This window comes from Stegodyphus dumicola, chromosome 12 (assembly GCF_044657685.1).
Source record: "Stegodyphus dumicola isolate Sdum_Otavi_A_Nest chromosome 12, ASM4465768v1".
NCBI lineage: Eukaryota > Metazoa > Arthropoda > Arachnida > Araneae > Eresidae > Stegodyphus > Stegodyphus dumicola.
Genome location: NC_140779.1, coordinates 84,158,681 through 84,181,756, shown reverse-complemented (window position 1 = coordinate 84,181,756; position 23,076 = coordinate 84,158,681). Strand labels below are relative to the sequence as shown.

The following is a 23,076-nucleotide window of genomic DNA, read 5'->3' as shown; positions in this document are numbered from 1 at the left end:
TAAGAGTAAAGAAACTGAGATCACTGAGCCGGGTAACAGAGTGGATATATATATAAATATATTTATATATGTTTGGTGCCGCCGATTGCAACCAAAATACGAGGTGCACATTTACATTTTATTGCAGTCCTATATACAAAATTTCAACGTTCTGAGGCTACTCGTTTTTGAGTTATGCGAGATACGTACGTACGTACATACATATGTTCGTACAGACGTCACGAAAAATTCTCTTCAGAATTCATTTTAAAGCAGTTTGATAATTTTTTTGGAGGAAAAGAGTATTCTATTCTGTCCCTTACTTACAGATATCACGCAAAAACATTGTTAAATTGCATTCGATAGCGGTCAAAATGGATATTTTCTTTGAAATATGCTGCCTGAAACTTTTCGTGATTACAATACTTCCTTTTTACTTCGTACAAGGAAGTAAAAAGAGTCTGTGTGTCTTTGTGTCTTTCGCCCGTGCTGGTGCTGCGCATGCTGCGTGTTCGTGCACGCTTTCGAGGGCTACGAAATTTGGTATATTGTTGCATCTAGACAAAAGCCAGTGTACCTGGAAGCGATATTTTCAAAATTCGAATCAGATTTTTTTTATTTTATCTTTTTTATTTTTTCGATTTTATCGCATCATTTTGAACAGTTTCATTCTTTCAGAAATGTGGTTTTGGCAACAGTTTTTCATTCAATTGTATACTGGACTGCTGAATGTTGAAAATGAGCACTGTTGCGGATTGGAAAAATGAGGGCGATAATTCTGTGCGGTTTTTAAATTTAAGGTTTCTCCTGAGTACTGGACGTTTGTTGAGAGAAGGCAACGGGAAATTGGTTAATTCATTTGTTAGGATAATTAATATTTGTATTAAGGGATATTGCTTATTTCATTGTAATTTTGTTTTATGTAATATTTTTTTTATTTATTTTTTTATGAAGTTGTTCTGCAGAGTAAAATTCTGCGCAGTTTCTAAATTTAAAGTTTGGTATTTATTACCTTATGACATTTTTCCGATACATTTAAAAGCCAGACAAAGCTTAGCTGCTAGTTGGTTATATTTTGAAACCTGAAAATGTAATATGGCATTGTGCTATGAAAATATCAAATTAAAATGTATAAGTATTCTAAGATTTTATTCAGGGAAGATTATTAAATTTTATTGTTATTTGGGAGCTTTGTCGAAATTTTTTAATTAATGTTAAGAATTTTGGAATTAATTTGCTAACAAGATAAGAATTTTAGAATTATTTTGTAAATACGATTATTGTTTAAAAATTTGAATTTGAAGAATTTCCTAATTATTTTGCGAATGATGTGTAACTGAAATATAAATGAAATAATTATTAAATGGGAGAAGAATTAAATATTCGTAAATTTAATATAGAAATACCAAAGGTTTAAAAAACTGAATAATTGTGATAATAATATAATAATTGTGATAAAATTTATATGAGAACTCAATTAAGAATAAAATGTATAAAAATTTGTTTGGAATTATGCTAAAGGAATGCTGTAATTATTAATAATTGTATGTTAAATATAAAGTATATTCAGCGAGTACTGGTTCAGAAACAGAGGCCTGTTTTACTTCTGTATAATTGTTCCGTTTACCCTCCTCATATAATAAACTCTGAAGGCTCCCACTAAATTAAATTTTTTATGTAAGATTTTTAATTTTTTCATATAATGGAGTGTGATTATTTTTTTAATATAATGGAATGTATAGTGCAATTCAAAGGGCCAGTTGCCTTTTAAACAAGGGACGGAGGTCTTTAATAAGTAACTGCGTGCGTGTGTGTGATTATGGCAAAGCCTCGAGGGCTATCTGTCTAAGAGGAGGGATGCCTTCGTGGAGGACTTTCTAAGGGAAACTGGCTCGTATACACGTTACACATGGGGAAAACCACGAAAACGCCCTTGCAGCCAGCCCGTTCGCGGGATTCGAACCTCGGACCGAACTACCAGTGTTCAGCGACTTTACCGCTCGGCCGCTGGTGGGCCTAATAAGTAACTGTCAAAAGCAATTCTTATGTTGCAATCAACTCAACGTTTGTGAAATCGCACTATTTTCTGAAAGTTATTTTTCATGTTTAGCAACAGTATACTTTTAGTTTATTTTTAGAATACAAAGAAAGGCGAAAATGTGCCATATTTTCGTACTAAGGTTGATTTTAATTTGATTATTTTAGGTAGATTGCCTGTTTTAATTTGATTCCTTAGCCGGATTGCCTACTTCTTTCAATTACAAATTCTTCTTTTACGTTTATTTAATGGAGAACCGACTGAAAGATTGAAATTCAGGTAGAGTCTCGCAATATGTTAACCACTCATGAAAATTTAGAACATAAGTCAGTTTAAAGTGGATTTGTCCAAATAGCTGGATATGCGTGTACTACGAGAAAGCTGTGGGGTCTTCCAGTTTGTGTAAAATAAGAAAATTGTAAAATGTAATAATACAAGTAAAAACCATAATTTCAAAACTGCCATTACAAATGATAACATGCTACTTACAAATGTGAAAATTAGTAAGGTGTAAAATTTTAAGATTTATGATTATTCGTAATAATTAATGGGTATATACAATTTTTATAATTGTGATTTTGCGTGCAAAATCTTCTGGAAATCTTGCCCTGAAGTATCAAAATCGTGATGTGAATGTTCCAAGAATAAGAACATTTTACAGATTGGACACAAATTTTAATAAGGTCTCTAAAAATACGCAATTATTTTAAAAAATAACAGTGCTTTAAATTATTATTGAACTCAAAACTTTACGCATTACAATTTTATAGTTCAAAAGCTAATATTATATTGTGTATTTTTCAAAATTATATATCTCATATTTTGCTGCTGTAATGCTTTTTCTCTCGTAAATGCTTCTCTATCACCTCTGCCTTTTTCTTTCTTTCACTGCGACACTTCCTTTTTTCGCTTTTGCTTTCTTCGTGGCCAGACGCTTTGTTGCAATCCTCTATGTGCTACAATGATCGCTTATATCACAATAGTATCCAAATTGTTCTAGAAATAGGCACGTTTGGAGTGCCAAGTGAATTGCGGCCACCAAAATCTGAATTTAAATAAATATAGTAGAATTTAATCCGGCTCGACTGCTTATTCTTCAAAATGGATGGACATTCTAAGCATCAAGTATATTTACGTCATCAGTATTTTTGCACATCTATATCTCAGTGCTTCCGAAATTGTGCTATCATTACATTTTTTAGTCGACATGGATTACGTGCATGGATCCCTCAATGGAACATATATTCCTCAGTTGAGTTTCTGTAAAATAGTATCTGCAAATTCATCATTCCAGGAGATATCATCAACTATTCAAATATGTTGTGTTTTCATTACATATATATATATATATATAGAGAGAGAGAGAGAGAGAGAGAGAGAGAAAGAGAGAGAGAGAGAGAGTTTTATGCTCATTATGAAATAGTAAAATCATAAGAAGTTTGACTCCTTCACGACAAAAATTGACCAGAATATAGAGGAATCAGTTAATTAAGCTAAGCTAATTCGTGAAAAATGTTCAAAAGAAGTGCAGCATAAAAAGTGTTTCAGGTTATTTTCATTCAGTGCCGTTTATTTTCTCTGTCTTGCAGTAAACAGAAGTGATGGCTGAGGAAATTTACGACTTGTGCATTATTGGTGCTGGTTTGTTTGGATCCGCCGCCGCTAGACATGCTTCAGCGAATGCAGCTTTGAAAGTTTGTTTGATAGGACCTGACGAACCAAAGGTAATAACCATGAACAATTTATATTAAAGATTAAATGGTAATACCTAACTTAGCTTTGAATCCATTATTAGTATATTTATTCTTTGTGTTTACTGCTGTACACAATTTATTACATAACATTTAGAGGGCTTTGTATATGTCTAATAATTTAACCTTTCTTTTAGCTTACATCTAATTCCATTTATGTTCAGTTTCTCATGACAAACACAAGACTATGCATATCCTTAAATATAAGTGCGACTAATAAAGAAGAACGACAAAATTTTGATATTACTTATTGTTTTAACCGTGTCAAGACAGTAAAAATATAAGTAAAAAAATTATGAAGCAATTTTGAATGAAAAATACACTATTTAACTAATTTGCAGAAGTTAGCTTCTTAAAAATACGAAATTAAAAAGAAACGTACTTAGCACTCTTGTCAGTTTGGTTTGGTTTGGTTTAGTTGTATATGGCAAAGCACACTAGGGCTATCTGCCTAAGGGGAGAGATGTTTACATGGAGTACTTTCTGAGGGAAACTGACTCGCATACACGTTAGACATGGGGAAACCGTAAAACTCCCATACGTTTCCCTGGAATAGAACCCAGGTCGGAACTACCAACTACCAGTGCTCAGCGATTTTACCGCTCGGAGGCCTTGCAGTCTCGTCAGAAAGAGCGCTTTAAGCCACATTAAAAATATTATTCATTTATACAAAACAATGGTTTCAAAAAAGTTTATATTCCTTCAAATACAATACTCCAATTACATTTGAAGTAAATATGTATATTTTAAGCTACAGCATTTGGAGGCAAAGAATTATAGCAGTATTTCCCACAAAAGTACAGGTAGCCCTCTTACAACACGGCATCCTTTAACACAGTTTCGTTATAAAACGATTCATAAATTGCGAGAACCCTTCTACAACACGGAAAACAGTGTTGTAGGAGTGTTTCTTATCGTGAAAATTGCTTAAGCAATCCGAAGAAATTTAAGGAACTCCACACGAAGTTTTTCCATATCGATCAAAGCACCCCTATTGTCATTTAACACATAAGAATCATCGTTTCTTAAGTTCTGCCAGTTGTCTTCCAAGATCCGGTGCCCGTAAGAACAAATGTCCTCAGTGAGACGAGCCACATGGTGGACAGCGATCGTTGAATTCTTAACTATTCTTAACGAGGAAAATCGTTTCCTTCGATGGCCTTCAAGGCATAGTAACACAAGAAGCACAATCACCAGATAACAATGAAAAAAACCTCACTATCGCAGAAGGTGAACAACATGAAGTCATAATAAGTGCTCTAAACCGCACAACCTGAATGTTCGGCTTTTAAAATTTGAACCATCATCTACCTGGCCTGAAAACAAAGTGTCTCACGCTGCTGCTCGGCAGTCTGCTTTGAGCCAAGGTGTGAAAGAATAACTTTTTCGTCTTTAAGACATTAAGTTTCAGCAACAAAACATGTCCGATAAAGATAACGAAAAGTTTAAGAGGAAATGTATTTCTTTAAAAGTAAAGATCGTCTTTTAAAAGGAGAAAAGGCATCTCACATAGGAAAAAGTTTTAATTTAAATGAAGCAACAATCCGGGCTATTAAGGAAAATGAAAGAGAAATATGAAATGCAGTTGCTGCAGGATCTTCGGCATCCGCGAAAAGTACAGCTAGCCCCTCGGGCGCCCATTTGGATTCATGATAGCTTTCAAAAAGAATTCCGTTGGATGTTTATATCACTAAACAAAAAGGACACAAAATTTTCAAGCACCTTAAAGAACATGGAGAATCTTCTGTCAATCCAGATTTTCTGGCAAATGAAGGTTAGCTCAAATATTTCAAAAAGTTTCTTGCAATTCATAGCATAAGAATTCTAGGAGAATCTACATCGGCTGATTATGAAGCTGTTAGAACGTATCCTGAAAAAATTCAAAATATTACAGAAGAACAAGGATACACAGCAGATCAAGTTTTCAATGCCGACAAAACAAGACTTTTGTGGAAAAAATGCCCAGAAAAACTTTTATATAGGAAAAAGAAAAATCTGCATCCGGATTTATGGTGTCTAAAATTTATCTAATGCTAATTTTGTGCAGTAATGCGTGGGGGGACTTTATTACAAAACCCTTGTTAGTTTATAGATCTTTAAATCCTCGTGCAGTTAAAGGCGTAAATGAAAACACCTTACCGGTATATTGGAAAGCAAATCCAAGAGTTTGGAAAACTCAGAATATATTTAAAGGTTTGTTTTTAGTTGTTTTGTGCCAGATGCTGAACATTATTTAAGGCAGAAAAATTTGAGCTTCAAGGCTCTATTACTATTAGATAATTCTCCATGTCACCCACAAGATTTGAATCATTCCAACGTCAAACTACTGTTCCTGCCACCTACCACTTCTTTATTACTCCAATCATTGGATCAAGGTACAATATTACCTTTAAAACATATTGCATCTTTAAAACATATTGCATCTTTAAAACATATTGCATAAGAAGAGCATTACAGTGGATTTTAGACGTAATCGATTCAAAATCAATTAATGTAATGGAAGCTTTGAAGACATTTTCAATCAAGCAAAGTATCGACATCATATCTTTGTTTCTAAAAGAACTGAAAGCATCGACGTTGAATGCATGTTAGAAGAAAATTTAGCCATCTTCAGGTGAAATAGAAAACGTGCGTTAATCGTTCAGAAAGTGAAATTAGTGGCATATTAGAAATTGCTATATCAATCGCTGGCGAAGGTTTTTTTGATATGATTATTGTGGACGTTCAAGATTTATTAGTGGAAGAAGAATTTGACGAAGCAGATTTGATGGAAATGGCATTCGAAGCTGTAAATCAAATTTATTCTGAGGACACTAGCACTAATGAAGATTCTGCAGTTAGTAAATTAACATTAAAAAATTAAAAGAAGGCCTAAGTTTGGCTTAAAATCTCGAGCCATATTTCTTGAGTGCAGACCCTTCCGCTGAAATAAACCGAAAATTCAAAAGGGAGCTGCTAAACTGTCTAGCTCCATATCGAGAAATTTCCAATGATCCGGTAAGAACTGGTAAAGGAAGTAAAATTACAGATTTTCTAAAGAGGGAAGAAAATGCCAAAAGTTTTCATGAAGAAAGAAGAGTTTTTCGCGAAAAACGAAATTTTGAAAGTGAAAGCGATCTCATTCAACCGAAAAACCGTTCTCGGTTAATTATGCTGAGCAATGACGACGAAGAAACTTGTTAAACTAAAATTGCGTTAAATTAAAATATTTAAAATTTTGTGTTATACATAGGTACATATTTTTAATACAAATTAATTTGTTTATGTAGAATTAAAAAATTTTGCCGGGTTATATGAGGGTTACTTGTATTAAGAATATAAGTTGTTAAATATTATTATACGACTTCAGATTTACTAATGCAATAAACTAAACTTTTTTTGCATTATAACATATTATATTGCCTCAATTTAACTATCTATTTAACTATTTTACATAAAGTCAGAAGAAAGACAGCAGCGTGACATCTTTTCATCACATTATGACGAAGGAAGAATAACCCAAATTCTTGGTGACGATCCCGCTTGCCAAATATTGTCAAAGCATTCTATCAGACGATATCAAGAGTTAGAAGAATTATCAGGTAATCTAAAATAATGGTATGTGATATGCACATTATTAAACATTAAATTTGAGCCAATACAGAAATCACATGCAGTTTTATCCAAATAAAACTCAAAGATATAAGGCGGCTTCCAGATGGGTAAACAATTTAACCTCTGTTTACTCATCGTACCTGTACGCCCAAGTTTCATCACTGGTAATGATCCTTGATACGAATGACGTGTCATCCACGACATACTGACTTAGTTCTTGGCAGGTTTCGAAGCGGTGTTCATTCTGCTCCTGGGTCAGCAGACCGGAAACGAACGTAGCAACAACATGGCGCATGTCAAATCACACTCAAGGATTGCCTGTACTGTTCTGTATGACACACCGACAATAAGAGGTATGTTGTGGATTGTTCTCCGATGATCCTCATGGTTAAGGTATCAAGTGGTTTCGACATTTTCGGATGTTATGTGCGTTGAAGGTCGTCCTGAACTTTTGTCGTCTTCCAGAGACGTTCTTCTGATCTTGAACCCGCGTGTCACTCAAAAAACCTTGAACGACTCATTCTAACATTGCCATACACTTTCTGAATCTTTTATATGACGGATTTGCCCAATTTTACACAGAATGTGACGCTCGGTCATTGTTCTAACTTGCTGTCCATGATGAAATAGCCGACTTGCACGACTTCAAATTTACTAATCCGCATGGTTAGAATAGCACTAGTTGCAGAACTTCAGTGGTCTTTTAATATTTATTTTAAAACTTAAAAAAAAAAAAAAAAAAAAAAAAAAAAAAAAAAAAAAAAAAAAAGATTTTTGAGTTAAATATTCATAAAACATCAGCACAGTTACGGAAAAATAAGACACAGCTTCCGCTAGATGCTGATAAGACAGTCGCACAACTTTATATTTACGGCATTTCTCGGACAAAAGCTCCTTCCTTTCCTTTTTCGTTTGCTTCGCAAGGAAACCGCACAAGCGAAGGGTGTCTTTAACGGAGTTTTTCTCTTGATTGCTTTCGGGCCATTTAGCGAATACTCGGTAAATTCCCATGTAAACAGGAAGTCCTCTAAACATGATGTTCCGAAACTGAGGATCGTTACAGTTCTCTCTGTGCCTATGCGTGTAGCTTTACGATGGCATCTGCTGGCGAGCTATGGAAGTAGTCTTGAAACCTTTTGATATCACTTCGTATTTTTATTAATCAGATTTCTCTAATAGATCTAGAAATACTGTATAATTTTAGGAGGTACAGAAAGAATTCTATATTGTCGTCTCGAGCAATCAACTTTGTAAAATAAGAGACATTTTATTTTAAAAGGCAGCTATTTTTTTAATTCCAAAAATATATTTCTGAAGTGTTTAAAGTACAATTTTGAAATTAAATAAGAATTGGATAGAGGAAAATCTTCCGTTATGCTGAATTAACAAAAAATATGAGAAATACTGAAAAGGAGCAATGAAAAGTTATAGTTTCACATGAAATGATAAAAGTGGTTTTAAAATTAATTTGAAATATTTTCGAAAAACATACCAGTATAAACCTGCTTTTGTTATTGAATATTATTATGAATATTTAAACTGTTGGGAAAAACTTAAAGCATATTTTTACAGAGAATTATACAGATATTTTGTTAATTGGAAATAAGATATTATTCAAAAGATTCTTTTGACTCGCAAAATGTATTTTTTAAGAAACATGTCAAATTTACTAGTATAGACCTAAGCCCCATAAGTGAATAGTTTATGTCCTCAGTTTTCATATTATAAAGTAAATTTAATTTAGAAGACTTAAATTGCACATACAAGAATTCTCTTGTACTATTTTCGGTCTATAAATTACTCGTATAAATTATTAAGGTAGTTAATCACAAGCAAAGTCTTCATCCATAATCGAAACCTAAAATCGCTTTTGAAATTTCTGGAGAATAAACATAGACTTTTAAATATCAGACAAGTTCATATAAATCACAGCGATAACAGCAAGTACACACGTCTAGTTACATAATGATTTAGGTGTGAATTTCGTTTATAGAAAATATCTGATTGATATATTTATATTTTTGCTTTCAAATAGGTATACATTTTCACTATCCCGTTGGATTTCTGTACATTGGTCAAAGAAAGAGTTCAATCATGAACAAAATGGTGCAGATGATAGCCATATGTGATGTGCCTAATGTTGATTTTCACCGTGAAGAAATATTTCAAATGAGGTAAATCATCAAATATCTGTCTGTAATGCATGAAAATATTCCTAGAAGTAAAATTTTAAGGTAGTAATTAATACATCAGGAGACTAACTTGCAAATTTCATGTCCTTGAATAATTGACTAATCGCTTTAAAATGAAAGAATGCAAGATTTGTAACTTTTGCTGTCATTTTAATAGATATCCATTTCTGAAACTCCAGGAGAATGAGTATGCTGCGCTGGAAGACAATGGGGCTGGATATATCAGCGCTAGAAAAATGGTGGCTGCTCAAAAGAAAGTGGCAAAGCTGCAAGGTTGTCGTATAATTCATGAGGTAGTTGAAGAAGTTGGAGAATTGAAGAACGGTGTGCATCAGGTATGTGAGAATGAATTAATTCTGATAATAGTAAATATAGTGCAGTAAATATATGTCTGTTAACTATCATATCCATTGGTCCAACTAATACGGAAACTAGCATCATTGCTAGTTCTGCTAGTTTAGCATTAAACATCAATATGGGACGGGGAAGACTGAGCATTGAGAAACCAAAGGAAGGTTGGAAGGAAACTTAGTGAATTAACTATCAAAAGGTTTTTTTTTTTCTCATTTTTGATAAATTTACTGACAGTAAAGGCCCCGAAGATGATAAAAGACGTCGCGCCGTATATTGGCAAGAGGTGCAGAAAGAAATTGATAATACTCTACTTTTGATTGAGGATCTCAAAAAGAAATCAACCTTAACACAAACAGCAAAAGAAAACAGTTCGCAAGAAAAGGTCGATAAAAATGTTCCTTCCACTTCTAAAGTTACTAAAAAGAAAAAACTCACACTAACTGACAGCGAAAGATTTATTTCCCCTCGTAACTCAGTTAAACGTCCATCGGACGAGAATCAAAATGAACCAACTCAGTCGAATAAAATCGCTAATCTTAAGGATGACGACCAAATGGACGAGAAAATTTCTGTGAATCATAATCCTCAAATAAAAAGACAACACATTTCCCCCAATTGTTCTCGATGTTTTCACGGGGGATTGGGATGCACGTAAGGAAGAAATTGAAAGTAATGGTATCACTCATTACTTAGGAAACATCAAAGGTGAAAGCTTAACTATCCGAGTCTATATCCTGATCACTTCAGATTTATCACTAGCCTCCTACAAGAGCGTGGGATACAATATAAAAGCTTTAAAGCTAATAATGAAAAACCACAAAAAGCGGTTATTAAAAAACTCAAAAAGAATTCTAATCCAGAAATAATTAAACAAGAAATTCAACAAAAAAGTATTCCTGTTCTTAAAGTTCTTCAGCTTACTACTGTAAGAAATGAAAATATTCTTAAATTACCACTTTTTCAAGTTGAATGCAAACGAGATATTGAAGGCAAAAAAGTTTATGACATAACGAAGCTGAGAGGATTAGGTGTCTTTATCACCCCATATACTAAATCCAGAAAAGAACCCGTGCAATGCCACAAATGTATACATTAATAAAGCAAAAGAATTCCTTCAAAAATTCAGGACTGCGAAATCAATGATGAGTAAAATCGAAGTAGGCATAGCCGCTTTCGATTATTTTACGAGTATTGACTTGGAATTCTAGTTTAATTTACTACAATTCCACAATTGCAACTTATTATTTCAACTCATCCTCATTCTGTACATATTATTATTCAACATGTAGTCTTTAAATAGTTTTATTTACTTAAGATTTTATCTGTTTCGTACTTAGTTTATTTTATGATTTTATGCTTCGAGCTCTAACTGCACTGCATTGGTTCTCATAAGCCATTTTTCCTATGGACTATTAAAGCGTTTTAAAGCAGACTACAAAAATTTATATCAAACTAAGCAATTTTCTAGCTTAATTAAGAATTTTTAACGAACTCTGCTTACTTTGAAGCTGACCAACCAGGTGCCTTCTCAAGATCACATGACTCTCCTCTGACTGCCTTCACGCTAGCATAGCGCAAGATGCAGAACATCCTTCCTACAGACTTTACAAACTCATGAACTTTCATTTTGTTTGACTTTCGCCCCTGTGCGCTGATGTACTAATATACATCTTTATTAATTTTAAACCTAGCAAATAAAGAATGGTTGTAATTTTCATGATACTGGTAAAAACTCATGGAGGTTGAGGCTAGAAATAAAGATACGATCAAAGATCAAATTCAGTTATGTTTGAACCATAGGCACTCCGGAATTTAAATCATTGGTATTGGCAATTCAGTTAGTTGCTGTTTTAAGAGTTTTTATAGAAAACTGCCTTTGTTGAATGTAGCGAATTCGTGGATTAGCTTTCTCTAGCTGTTTTGAATTAAGTTCTGTTGAACGTTTGAATAGTTAAAAGATAACTACTGTGAGATATTGTAATACTGTACGAATATCTGAGGAAATGTAAGCATTTTGTTTTATTTGTTGAGATAATAATAAATTTTGTTAATTTTTCATCGGACTTGTGAGCCAATTACAAGAGTGATGGAAGACCAATTCAGGCAACGGATGTCTGCATTTGCTGCTTTTGAAGAAAAGATGAAAGGGGCCGTTCACTCCGTTAAAGGAAAGATGAAATTCGGCCAGGATTCCGTTAAGGTCGTGATGAAAGCCGTTCAAGCAGGTCAAGAAGAAATGAAAATGGAAATTACCTGCATAATAGAAAACAAATTTGAAGATATCGAAGGCAGAATGGACGATGTTGAAAATAAAGTTCGATACATTGAAGAAAGAGTTTCTTCTGTAAAAGAACAAATAGAAAAAAGAGTTTCTTCAGTCAAGGAAGAAATCGAAGGAAGAGTTTGTGTCGTTCAACAGCAAATCGAACAACAAATTGATGACAGGGCTTCTTTGGTCGCCAAGGAAATTGATGCCTTAAAGAAATTCGTAGCGACGTAAGGGAGCAATTCTGAGAGTTTTAAATTTTTACTGATGCTTGTTCGACCATCTCTGAAGCTATCCACGTATGATGAGAAAACCTCCTGGTAAGTATATAAGACACAATTTTCTATACTTGCGGATGGGAATGGATGGGATTTCCAAGCTAAGGCCTGTCATTTCGCCGTTTTATTTTTTAGCGCAGACGCAGCGGATATCCTTCAAACTCTTCCCGAAAACCAAAGGCTAAATTTCGAAGCTCTGTCCGGCGCATTGGAGCTGTGCTTTGGGGAAAAGTGTTTGAAAGACTACAGCAGGCTTCAATAAAAATCCGGACAACAGAAGCCCACGGAAGCACTTCAGGAGCTCGCCACGGATGTTGAAAGGCTGTCCCATCTCGCCTTTTCTGAGTGCCCGACAGAAACAAGGGAAATCCTGTCGCTGCAATACTTCATCAGCGTCATCCGGGATCCTGAAATACAGTAAGCTCTGCGAATGGCGGATGCAAAGTACATAAAAAGAGCTCTGTTGTACGCCGTAAAATTCGAGGCAGCTCAGCAAGCATTCGTAGAGATCGCTACCCAGTCAGAGCTTTGCGAGTCCACGAGTCAGTGGATCAATTGATGGCTCGTTTAGATGATTTATCCAGACAAGGCGGCGCTTTGATAAGGAGTAGGAGTGAGGACAAAGTGGCTCAAAAGTGTTAGAGATGTGGTAATGGAGGTCACCTAAGACGGAAGATGATTTTACCGGACAAGGTCAGTAGCTTAAGACAGAACAGAAGTGAAAAGAAACCAGTTCTAAAGTGCTGGAACTGTGGTGTTGAAGGCCATGTGCGAAGGAACTGCAGAACACCCCAGAGCACGGAAAATAAGACAGACGAGTTGAACAGACAATTAAATGCCATCGGACGAAAAAGGAGTGATAAGAAACCAAAGTGCTGAAACTGTGGAGCTGAAGGTCACGTGCGAGGTAACTCCAGAACACCCCAGAGGACGGAAATTGAGACCCTCTTCTCAGCAACGACGCAGGAAACAAATTAATGACCATATTGAGGAACGGAGGTTGCCAGATAATGAAAAACTTTGTTTTAAAGCTCTCAAGATTTCTACAGTAAGTGGCAACAGTAACGGACTGTCCATCAATGGACATATCGATGGAGTTCCTAGCAAATATAATCATTGACACAGGAGCTAATGTTACCATCATTCGGGGAGATTTAGCTCAACAGTTTAAAGATAAACGTTTTTGGACGCCATCCTATGTTACCCTTCAGACTGCATCTGGTGATAAGATCGACATAGCTGGAAAGTTAAACGTGAACATCACGTTTGGAAGTGCCGCATACAATCACACGGCATATGTGGCGGATATTACAGATCTATGCATACTCGGATTGGAAACGCCGACGTCTCATGTGAAAGACCCTACTCAGAAAGCTGCCGAAATCATACTAGGGTCGAAGAGGAAAACCAGACTACCGGCTATTTTCCGTTCCAGATGCTGTCCGGTCGAGACCTTCGTCTGCCTTGTGACCGGCTGTTTGGTCGCCCTCGGATGCTCCTTCGTCGCCTGAGGAATATATTCAAGATCTCCAGGCTCGGTTTGAAGTGATGCACAAATTTGCATGACAGCGAGTCAACTTGGCGACGGAGAACGTGAAGACCCGATACGACACAAGAGCTACTAAATATCAAGTCCACGAAGGAGACAAGTTGTGGTTGTCGAATCCGACTCAACGGAAGGGACTCTGTCCGAAATTACAGTCACCTAGGGATCGTCCGTACACAGTCCTAAACAGGCTGAATCACGTCGTGGTTCGTATCCGTAAGTCATCGAACTCTAAGCCTAAAGTCGTTCATTACGACAGGTTAGCTCATTACGATGGCCAGAGTACATAGTGTAAATAATTGTAAATAGTATAAGACCATGGTCCTTTTTGTTTCTAAATGTGTATTTGATTTGACTTGTATTTGATAGAATTCGATTTGTTTAAGTTAGTTATTGCATTTATTGTTCATGTTGTTTGTTATTGTAATGTAATGTTTATTATTGCATTTATGCTTTAGTTGTAAGTTTGGCTTCCTGTCCAGGTATTGTAGAGCCCGGGACGTGCAGTTCTTGGGAAGGGGTCAGTGTTACGGATTTGGTATTTAAATAGCAAACGTTAATAGAATTATAAATTAAATTGTTTTATTCCCCGTGCAGTGCAGCACGTGACAGAGATTTATATACATAATAAAAAATACAAGAGTACGTGCATTTAACATTTAATAGCATTTAATATCCCTTTTTGATTTCGAGAAACTGTTAGAACAATCTCGAGCGTGTTTTAAGAAGCTTATAAAAAGGAGGAAAACCTCTCAATTCAGTTAGTCACTTATTTATTGTTTTAAGAGTTTGTTTAGAAAATTGTTCTTGTTGACTGTAGCGAATTCGCGGATTAGCTTTCTCTAGCTGTTTTGAATTAAGTTCTGTTGAACGTTTGAGTAGTTAAAAGATAAATACTGTGAGACATTGTAATACTGTACGAATATCTGAGGAAATTGAAGTATTTTGTTTTATTTGTTATGATAATAATAAATTTTGTTCATTTTTCATCGGACTTGTGCATTCAATTCATAACGAACCCGTACGCACGCAAAAGTATTATTAATATTGAAATTACGCATTTTCTCTTTCCTGTTTACAGAGCTTCTTCCTGAAATACTTTCCCAAATATGAGATGATTTTTTTACCTTCGTATGTATCCTTTAAATCAGAAATCAGAGTTATTTTTTAATTAATGCTGTGCTTGGTTCATTTCAAATTAGAGCATTTTTTATTTTAATAGTGAAATACGTTACTACTGATTTCCATGTACTTAACTTTCTGTGAATGTTTCTGAAAGGCAAAAAAAAAAAAAAAAAGGTTTTCTATTTTAAATATTATTTAAAACTTGTAACTGAGTTATTATAAAATATAAGGAAATAAGTCTTTTAATATTTATCAGTTTTTTACCCTTAATTTCAGTAATACATATTCTAAAAATTCATCTTTACTACTTCCTTAAGTGCGCGTCTCATAGACTCCGCTTTGCAACACCTTTTAACAGACTGCTTTCCAGTACACGCAGTTCTTGCTTAAATAGTTTTGTAAACGCATTTGTCAACAAAATTTCAGTTTATGTTTACAATTATAAGGTTTTGGAGTCATTAGGTTATTTTGAAGTAGGAGATGACGTGAAAAATGAGCAATGCCCTCACCGGGATTTGAACCTAGACCTCTCGAATATGCGCCGAGTATGCTACCGTTACACCACGAAGACATTCTGGAAGGAGGGACGAAATACCTTATTATTGTATATTTAGATAATATTTATAATCACATATAATCTGTTATGTTAAAGCGAACAACATTACCATCTAACCAACTTTCTAAAAGTAAAACTAAAATTTAGACACTCTAGACCTTAAATGACACCTCAATATCAATACTATACACGCGTTAAAGAACTGGAAAGCCCAGCTTGAACACATTCATTCAAATATTTCATGTAAACAAAGTTTAAGCCTTTGAAGCACTTTTACAATCATCACATAAAATTTACTTTCAGCGCAAACAGTTTTACACATTTAACATATAAAATTTTCAGCTTCATTTTACATCAAAGCGTACACAGTTGCTATACATAGATTCCACTCCTTTTCGACAAATTTAATTTTAACTTCTAGTGTACAACCATTTCAACCGTAAATTCAAGTCTTTCAGACTAAACGATATTTACAGTAGATTTTGTCACGAACTTGCGAACGAAAAAAAAATCTTACTTTTAGCAACATTTAACAATTGTTCTCTTTTGAGAAAAAGCAACTTTGAACAAAATGATATAAACTGAACTTCAAGTCTAAATAAAAAAACAAAGAAAAGTTTCACGTATCATTTTGCTTTCTGAACTCTCTCATTATTCTGTGTACAAAATCTTCTCAGTTGCGGCAATTCAGGTTTTGGAGTTGAATTTTCTTCCTAGGGCGGCGTACATTTTCTCTCAAGAATTCCTTCCTCTGTAATCCTCTCTCGGCGATTCGAGCTGCCCTTCTTTCCGGTTGAGGATTCTGTTACTTCGCTCTGCGCTTAATTTCCGGTGGGGTTTTCCTTTCCTTCGGGTCCTTTACTCTTCTTTTGGACTTCATTGTTTGCGGGAGGGACGTGGATGTAGACTCAGCTGACCTTTTAAGGGCCGTTCCCACTGGGGTTTATCTGAGCTAACGGAGTCAGTTCCGTGTGTCGACTAGCTCCGCTATGCCCGGCCTCCCTGGAGTGGTTGTTGAAAGTTTAGGTAACCGTGAACGTCTGATGAGGTTTCTTTCTTTGAGACCGGAACCCTCTGTGGGGAACAGTTCTCTTTCCCGTCATGGTTGGTGTCTTCCTTTCCTCCAGCCCTGGGACCAGTTGTGGCGGAACTCACTTAGCTGACTTTCCATTCGATGACATCTTCCTTTTTTTCTGCCAGCCCTGGACTTCGTAGTGCCGGAACTCACTTTGTTTGTCTTCCGTAAGAGTTTTCAGCAGGTTTCCTTTTCTTCGCTGGGTGGGGGGTCCAACTGCGAGGTTTGCACATCAGTACTTCTTGGTTCGCTTCCAAGTTCCTGAAAGAGATCTTATGAAACTTCAAAATCAGTTCGACTGTAATACGGTTTTACTTGATAAACGTTAGCAACCGTTTTCTAACCGTTCGTATAAATTAAATATAAGATTGTGATGACGAAAGATCCTTCGAACCTCGGCTCAAACTTGGCGATTCTGTTTTCTGGCGCAGATGATAAGTAATGTTTTACTTTCAGAACTTTTTGACCTACAGAATATTCTACCTGTTGTCTATTCTTATCGTAGTAAATTTTCTGTTTCTGTCTAGCTGAATCCGAGTTTCTTACCGCCTCATCTATGATTTTTTTAATGTCCTTTAACTTAAATTCTTTTTGTCTTTGTTGCACAAAAACAGTTTATCTAAGGGAGTTAAAATCTTCCTCCCTAAAAAACGTTCTGTGGGGTGCTTTTGCGTAGTATCATGTTTCGCCGTCCTTAAAGCAAAAGCTAATTCACAGCTATCCCAACACAGCTATTCCAACGATCATGATAATTCCTAATATATCCCCAAATAATTTTAACAATATTTTTGTTTACGCATTCCGCTATATTCGATTGTGGCCTATATGGTACTATTTTTAGATGGCGTATGCCAAGTCCTGTAAAAAGATTTTCAAGTAATTGGCTTATAAATTGTTTTCCATTATAAGATATTACTTTTAATGAGGCCCCGTATTTAAGGTATATTTATTTAAAAACGAATCTGACACTTTTTTTGCAAATACTCGTTTAAGGGTAATTATTTCGACCCATTTGGAAAATTATCAGCGATAGTTAAGAGATAACTATTCTTATTTAACCTTATTCTGGGGTAAGGTCCGAGGAAATCGATGCCCACCAACTCATTGGGAAAAGTGGTCTTTATATTACTTAAGTACCCGGACGGATTATAATTAACATCGTTAATTAATTGCCACATATGGCATGACATGACACATATGGCCGTCACATCTTTCTGTAACTGCTGAAAATAAATCGCTTCGTTGGCTCTTTGAAATGTTTTCCTAATACCGAGGGCGACCGATGTAGGTGAATCATGCAGCTTTTCTAGGATTCGAATAAGTTATTTTTCTTGTAAAATAGCAATTTATCAATGATTTCATAGTGGGCAGCTTTCCTATTTCTGATTGCCGTAACGTCCACATTCTCGAAATGTTCGGGGTTTTGAGATACGCATATATGTTTTCAAATTTAGCGTCCGCCTTCAATTGCTTTCAATTCTGCAATGATTGTTTCATGGGACTCGATTATTTTCGAGGTTAACATCGTACATCTGACAGTATTTTTGTCTTCATCAATCTTAATTCTCGATAGGCCAACTGTGACTACATTTTACTTTCCCGGCGTGTGTTTAATTATCAAATTGTACTCCTGCAGTTTTTACGTCCAGCGTATAAGACGGGGTGAAAGATTCTTTCTAGAATACAAGCGACCAACTGCTGCATGGTCTGAATAGATTGTCATCGAGGCTCTTCCAAGGTAAACTCGAAATTTCTGCACTACTAATAGGACAGCGAGAGTTTCTCTTCCCATCGCGGTATGATTTCGTTGAGTCTGATTGAAAGTTTTAGTGAAATGGGCAAATGGAAGGCCGTTTGGAGAAAGGATGGCGCCAACTGCGAAATCATAGGCATGTGCTGCGATTTCTAAATTTTGGTCCTCTTCCGTGAATTTGTGTACTGGGGCGTTGATTAATGCGTGTTTTAATCCTTCGAATTCATTGTTCGCCTCTGCCATCCACGTGAACCTAGTTTTCTTCTATTTGAGAACAAGCAAGGGTTCAACTATCTTCTCGAAATCCTTTATAAAGGATCGATAATATGAGCACATGCCCAAAAAGGACGCCCAAAAAGGAATCTTATATTAAAAAGTTTTCCGCTGTGCTAGGAGGCGGACAACTCTTGATTGCTAAGATTTTAGAATTTTCAGTTTCTATGCCTTTTTTCGAAATTTTATATCCGATTTGTATAAGTTCCTATGCCTTTTCTTGAAACTATAATATATCCGAGGTATCTAAGTTCCTTCGCCGAAAATTTACTTTTCTTGGGATTCACCTTGAGGCTGGCTTCATCTAATAACGAAAAACTTCTTTAAATGCTCTATGTGCTCATCTATAGTTTCACTTGTAATTACTATGTCATCTAAATAGATGAAGTACTTTTGATTAGGATGGATCTTAATACGATATCCATTATCTTCTGAAATGCAGCCGGAGCTCCGCTTAAGCAAAACACCATTCTCAAAAAGGCATACATGCCTGACTTCATTATAAAGGCGGTTTTCTCCACATCATTGCGTTTTACTGCAATTTGAAAAACTGCAAACCTGCGTGAATTCGGATCTGAAGGCGGGAGATCGTTTTTCTTCCTGCATAAGACTACCTGGCTTGCGTAAGGCTGCTATTCGGGATAATTATATTTTTGGGTAGCATCTCTTTAATGTGCTGCTCTAAAATATTTTCTTTAACCTGGTCATACCTGTATGGCTTAGATCAAACTGGGGCGGGGGATCGCCAATGTTTGTCTCAGGCGAAAGTACCTGACAGAATTCTGGTTTTGAGTCAAGCAATTTATTAAAATTTCTTACCAATGTTTCGATCTTCTTTATATCCTCTTCCTCGAGGTGATTTAACTGTACTTTTCAAGCGGCTCCCCCTTCTTCTACCATTCAGTCCATTCGTACCTGTAAAGTAAAGTTCTTAAAATTTAAGTTGCGATTGATTTACGGGATATAGCGTTAAATGCAGTTCAAGTTGTTCTTAGAAGGTAATAACCGAACCTTTGCCGACGAACGTCGTAGCTAGCTCCATAGCCGCCCGCAGGCTTTCTACTATGAAACCAAATTGCTCCTTCGGATTAGTTGCTCTGGAATACACATATTAATTATGCAATATCCAAAGCAAGGAATGCGAGGAATCAACTAATGTCACTCATCAATAGAACCAGCAACCTCTGCCTCAAGAACAAGATCCTCCTCTACAAAAGTACCATCCTCCCGACTCTTACCTACGCAGCCCACAGCAGCCAACAGCCACCTTAAGGTATTTTCCACAGCAGCCAACAGTCACCTTAAGAAGATCCAAGTGATCTTCAATAAGTGAACTAGTTCTTCAATTCAGTTATTTAAATCTTAAATCTGCATTTTAAATACACCTTAACTTAATCTAATTTAACTAGCTCAATCTCTTTTTAGTAATTCTTAAAGCTGTTTAAATCTTTGCTTAGCGCGTCTTTAATTTAATATTTATCTTCTACGCCTTAAACTTCTTTTTATTCCGCACCAAAAGAAGTTCTTTCACTTAAGCTGAAGGCCTCGAAAGAACTTCACTTAGCGTTCTCTGCACTTTCAACCATGGAGGTAAGAAAGGACTTCCTACCAGCAGTTACCTCCACTATTTCCATCTTCGCGGCTCTTCGAGTTGCCATGACAACCTTACGTGAGACTTGGAGAATTTCCCATCTCAATCTTCTTTCAACCTGTTCTGCTACCATTCACGCTGGCGCGTGCAGGTACCGCCTCACTCAACACCTCTTTCAATGCTTAATTGTCGTAGCGGGGGGCATTGACCCCTGCCCTGACAAGAAAGCAATTGAAAGAAGCTTTTGTCCCTTTGTGTGGACTTCTTATCGATCTCTTGTACCTTTAAACCCTTAACGGTTTTCGTTCTCCACTTTAAGCACGCTTAACTCTTAATTATTCACTATTTCTTAACGAAGTTGTGGAGGTTATTGCTGTTTTCAGTAAAGGTGAGTAAAGGTACTCCGGAAGCAATCGCCTTGGTTCTTGGTCCTTCGGGTTTACTGGTGCCTCAGGGATTTGAAAGGGGTCAGTATGAATTTTCCACTTTCTAACGACATCGTCCGTTGAAGTTTGGCCCCAAATGTAGAGTTTTTCACTCTGATTCTACTAATGTAAATACCGAGCAACCTAGGGAATTGTTAACTGATTTAACACTTCAGTTGAAATAACAGGAATCGTAAACTCAAGAAGGATTAGCTACCCTTTATTTCACTCAAAATAGGATGAACAGTTAGTCCCTTATTAGGGCTTACAACAAAGTCTCTACTCGGGCTTGAAATCAGAATCAGATGTAAGATCTAACTAAGAGACTTAGCCGAAGCTAACACAAATCTAACGTAGTTGGCCCTTAATTTAAACTAGCCAGCGAATATCAAAAGACACGTAAAATACGGCCGAGCGTAACAAGCTCTAGAGACTTAGCCCGAAGGCGGAACGCTCGCTACTTAGGATTCCTAGCTCTCTCTCACGAAGTAAGTTGAACCTTCCTTAAAAGATTCAACTAATCTCTAGTAGAAATCTCTAGTAGAAATAGTAGAATTCTACTTATTTGCGTTCAACACGATTCTAAAAACTCATTCTGGTAGGGAGTTGTAAGGTGAAATGAGGAACGATAAGGAAGCACAATTAAATTAAAGTAACTGTTAAAAAATTCAAATACACCTTACAAATGTAAGAAATTTTACGCATTTTCTTAAAGGCAAATGCATGATTTTTTTCAACAAAATGCTTAAATACACATATATATTTTAATATTTTTCATTTTCGGCGTATGAAAATCTTTAATTTCTGTGCGCTCACTATATATTTCGAGTAAAGTGATTTGCAATAATTTAGCATAAATCAGAATTTTTTACATAAGAAATGTGTATAAACTGAATGAAAATTACATGCATTCATGCTGTCTTGATGATGTGGCACGTTCGTATGGTCCCATCATCCTCACTGCCGATGGTACTTCAGCGGACCTGACAACTATTTCTGCATACAATTTTACACAAAGGTGTGGTTACAAACGGAAAAAAAGTCAACTGGTTAGCATGTCTCTCTATATTAATTTTGACGAGGTTTGCAGCATTTCGTAGAAATTTCATTTTTTAGTTAAGATATGTAAACCCAAAGTGATTATTTTTCAATTATATAAAAATAAAATGATTAATTTAGAATGAGCAACTATTAAGCCTCTCCCTAAAAACTTTTAAATAATATGTCTTACAATATCATGTGGATGACAAAAATATATTTTATTTAAAACATTTTGATATTTGAAACATAAAATAAAAGTAACGAATACTCTACCAAAGGTATCAAAGGAAGTATACAATTTTTCACACTTATAACACTTAGTTCTAAGGAAATTGAGGTTTAAGCCTTATTTTTCATCGTCCTAAAAATAGGACAGCATACATATTGTTGTATTAAATATTTGAAATAATTTAATTCAAATTAAAGCCGCTTCATTATTTAAGAGCCATTGAACTATATATTTGTCTTTATCGCAAGTTAGAATTAATTTAGATATTTGTTATTCATTTTTTTTAAATGGCAATTTTGCAGATTTTTTTGCATATGTTTTCAACGTACAAGTTTATTAAAAATTTTGAGCTCCAAAAAAAGCATACTTATAAATTTGCAAGAAAATATCCTATACCTTTATACCAATAAACATTATCAAAAACATTTACCTAAAAGATTAATTTTCCTTGCATTTTAACAGTCCTAAAAATAGGATGATGGTAAAATCCACTACTACCAATTTCCCATTCGTTTGTAATGGAGAAAATCTTTTCTTTCCCTGTTAAATTCCAAACACTGTTATTCTACAACTAACCCAGGCACTTAAGTCTAGTTGGCAGGTGCACGTCACGTGACAGACAGGTGTATGATTGGTCATTCTTACTTCTGTGAAATGTGGGGGAAGGTTTTGGAGTAAAATCTTCAAACATTGACGCATAAAGTCAGTTTGTATTCTGAAATTCATCGAAGTAGACTAAATTCCTCTCGTTTTGGCACGCGTGAATTTTGAAGAATAAAAATCCGAAGAAAGCACCTAAGGAAATCGTGATTGAACCATTACCTCATACAGTTGTCCGGAATTTGCTGTCCATAATTACAAACCCTGAGATACATAAGTCTTATTAATTTCTTTACTTCTCATGAATTATTATCCCCGTTCTTACAAATAAAAACGTCTAAACGGAATGCCCACTTATACCCTTTTATACCCTTATATACCCTCTTATAAATGCCCACTTATACCTCTAA

At 35.5% G+C, this 23,076-nt stretch overlaps 2 protein-coding genes and 1 long non-coding RNA gene across 3 annotated transcripts in view; 2 read left to right on the top strand and 1 right to left on the bottom strand.

Annotated features, from left to right (window-relative positions):
- The window catches only part of LOC118184481 (uncharacterized), a 97,773-nt gene extending 94,032 nt beyond the window's left edge, over window positions 1-3,741 (top strand). Inside the window, exon 9 of the mRNA XM_085806668.1 lies at window positions 3,607-3,741. Within this exon, the coding sequence (XP_085662794.1) occupies window positions 3,607-3,626 (20 nt within the window). The 3' untranslated portion in view covers window positions 3,627-3,741. The remainder of the gene's footprint in view (window positions 1-3,606) is intronic.
- LOC118184483 (uncharacterized) lies at window positions 3,591-22,627 on the bottom strand. Its single transcript, XR_004757435.2, has 3 exons — window positions 22,497-22,627; window positions 19,600-19,695; window positions 3,591-3,727 (listed from the first exon to the last, which is right to left on the bottom strand). It is a non-coding gene; the product is annotated as an uncharacterized LOC118184483 (long non-coding RNA).
- LOC118184482 (peroxisomal sarcosine oxidase-like) overlaps window positions 7,567-23,076 on the top strand; it is a 42,374-nt gene continuing 26,864 nt past the window's right edge. Inside the window, exons 1-3 of the mRNA XM_035354156.1 lie at window positions 7,567-7,715; window positions 9,398-9,536; window positions 9,712-9,889. Coding sequence (XP_035210047.1) covers window positions 7,649-7,715; window positions 9,398-9,536; window positions 9,712-9,889 — 384 coding nt within the window. The 5' untranslated portion in view covers window positions 7,567-7,648. The remainder of the gene's footprint in view (window positions 7,716-9,397; window positions 9,537-9,711; window positions 9,890-23,076) is intronic.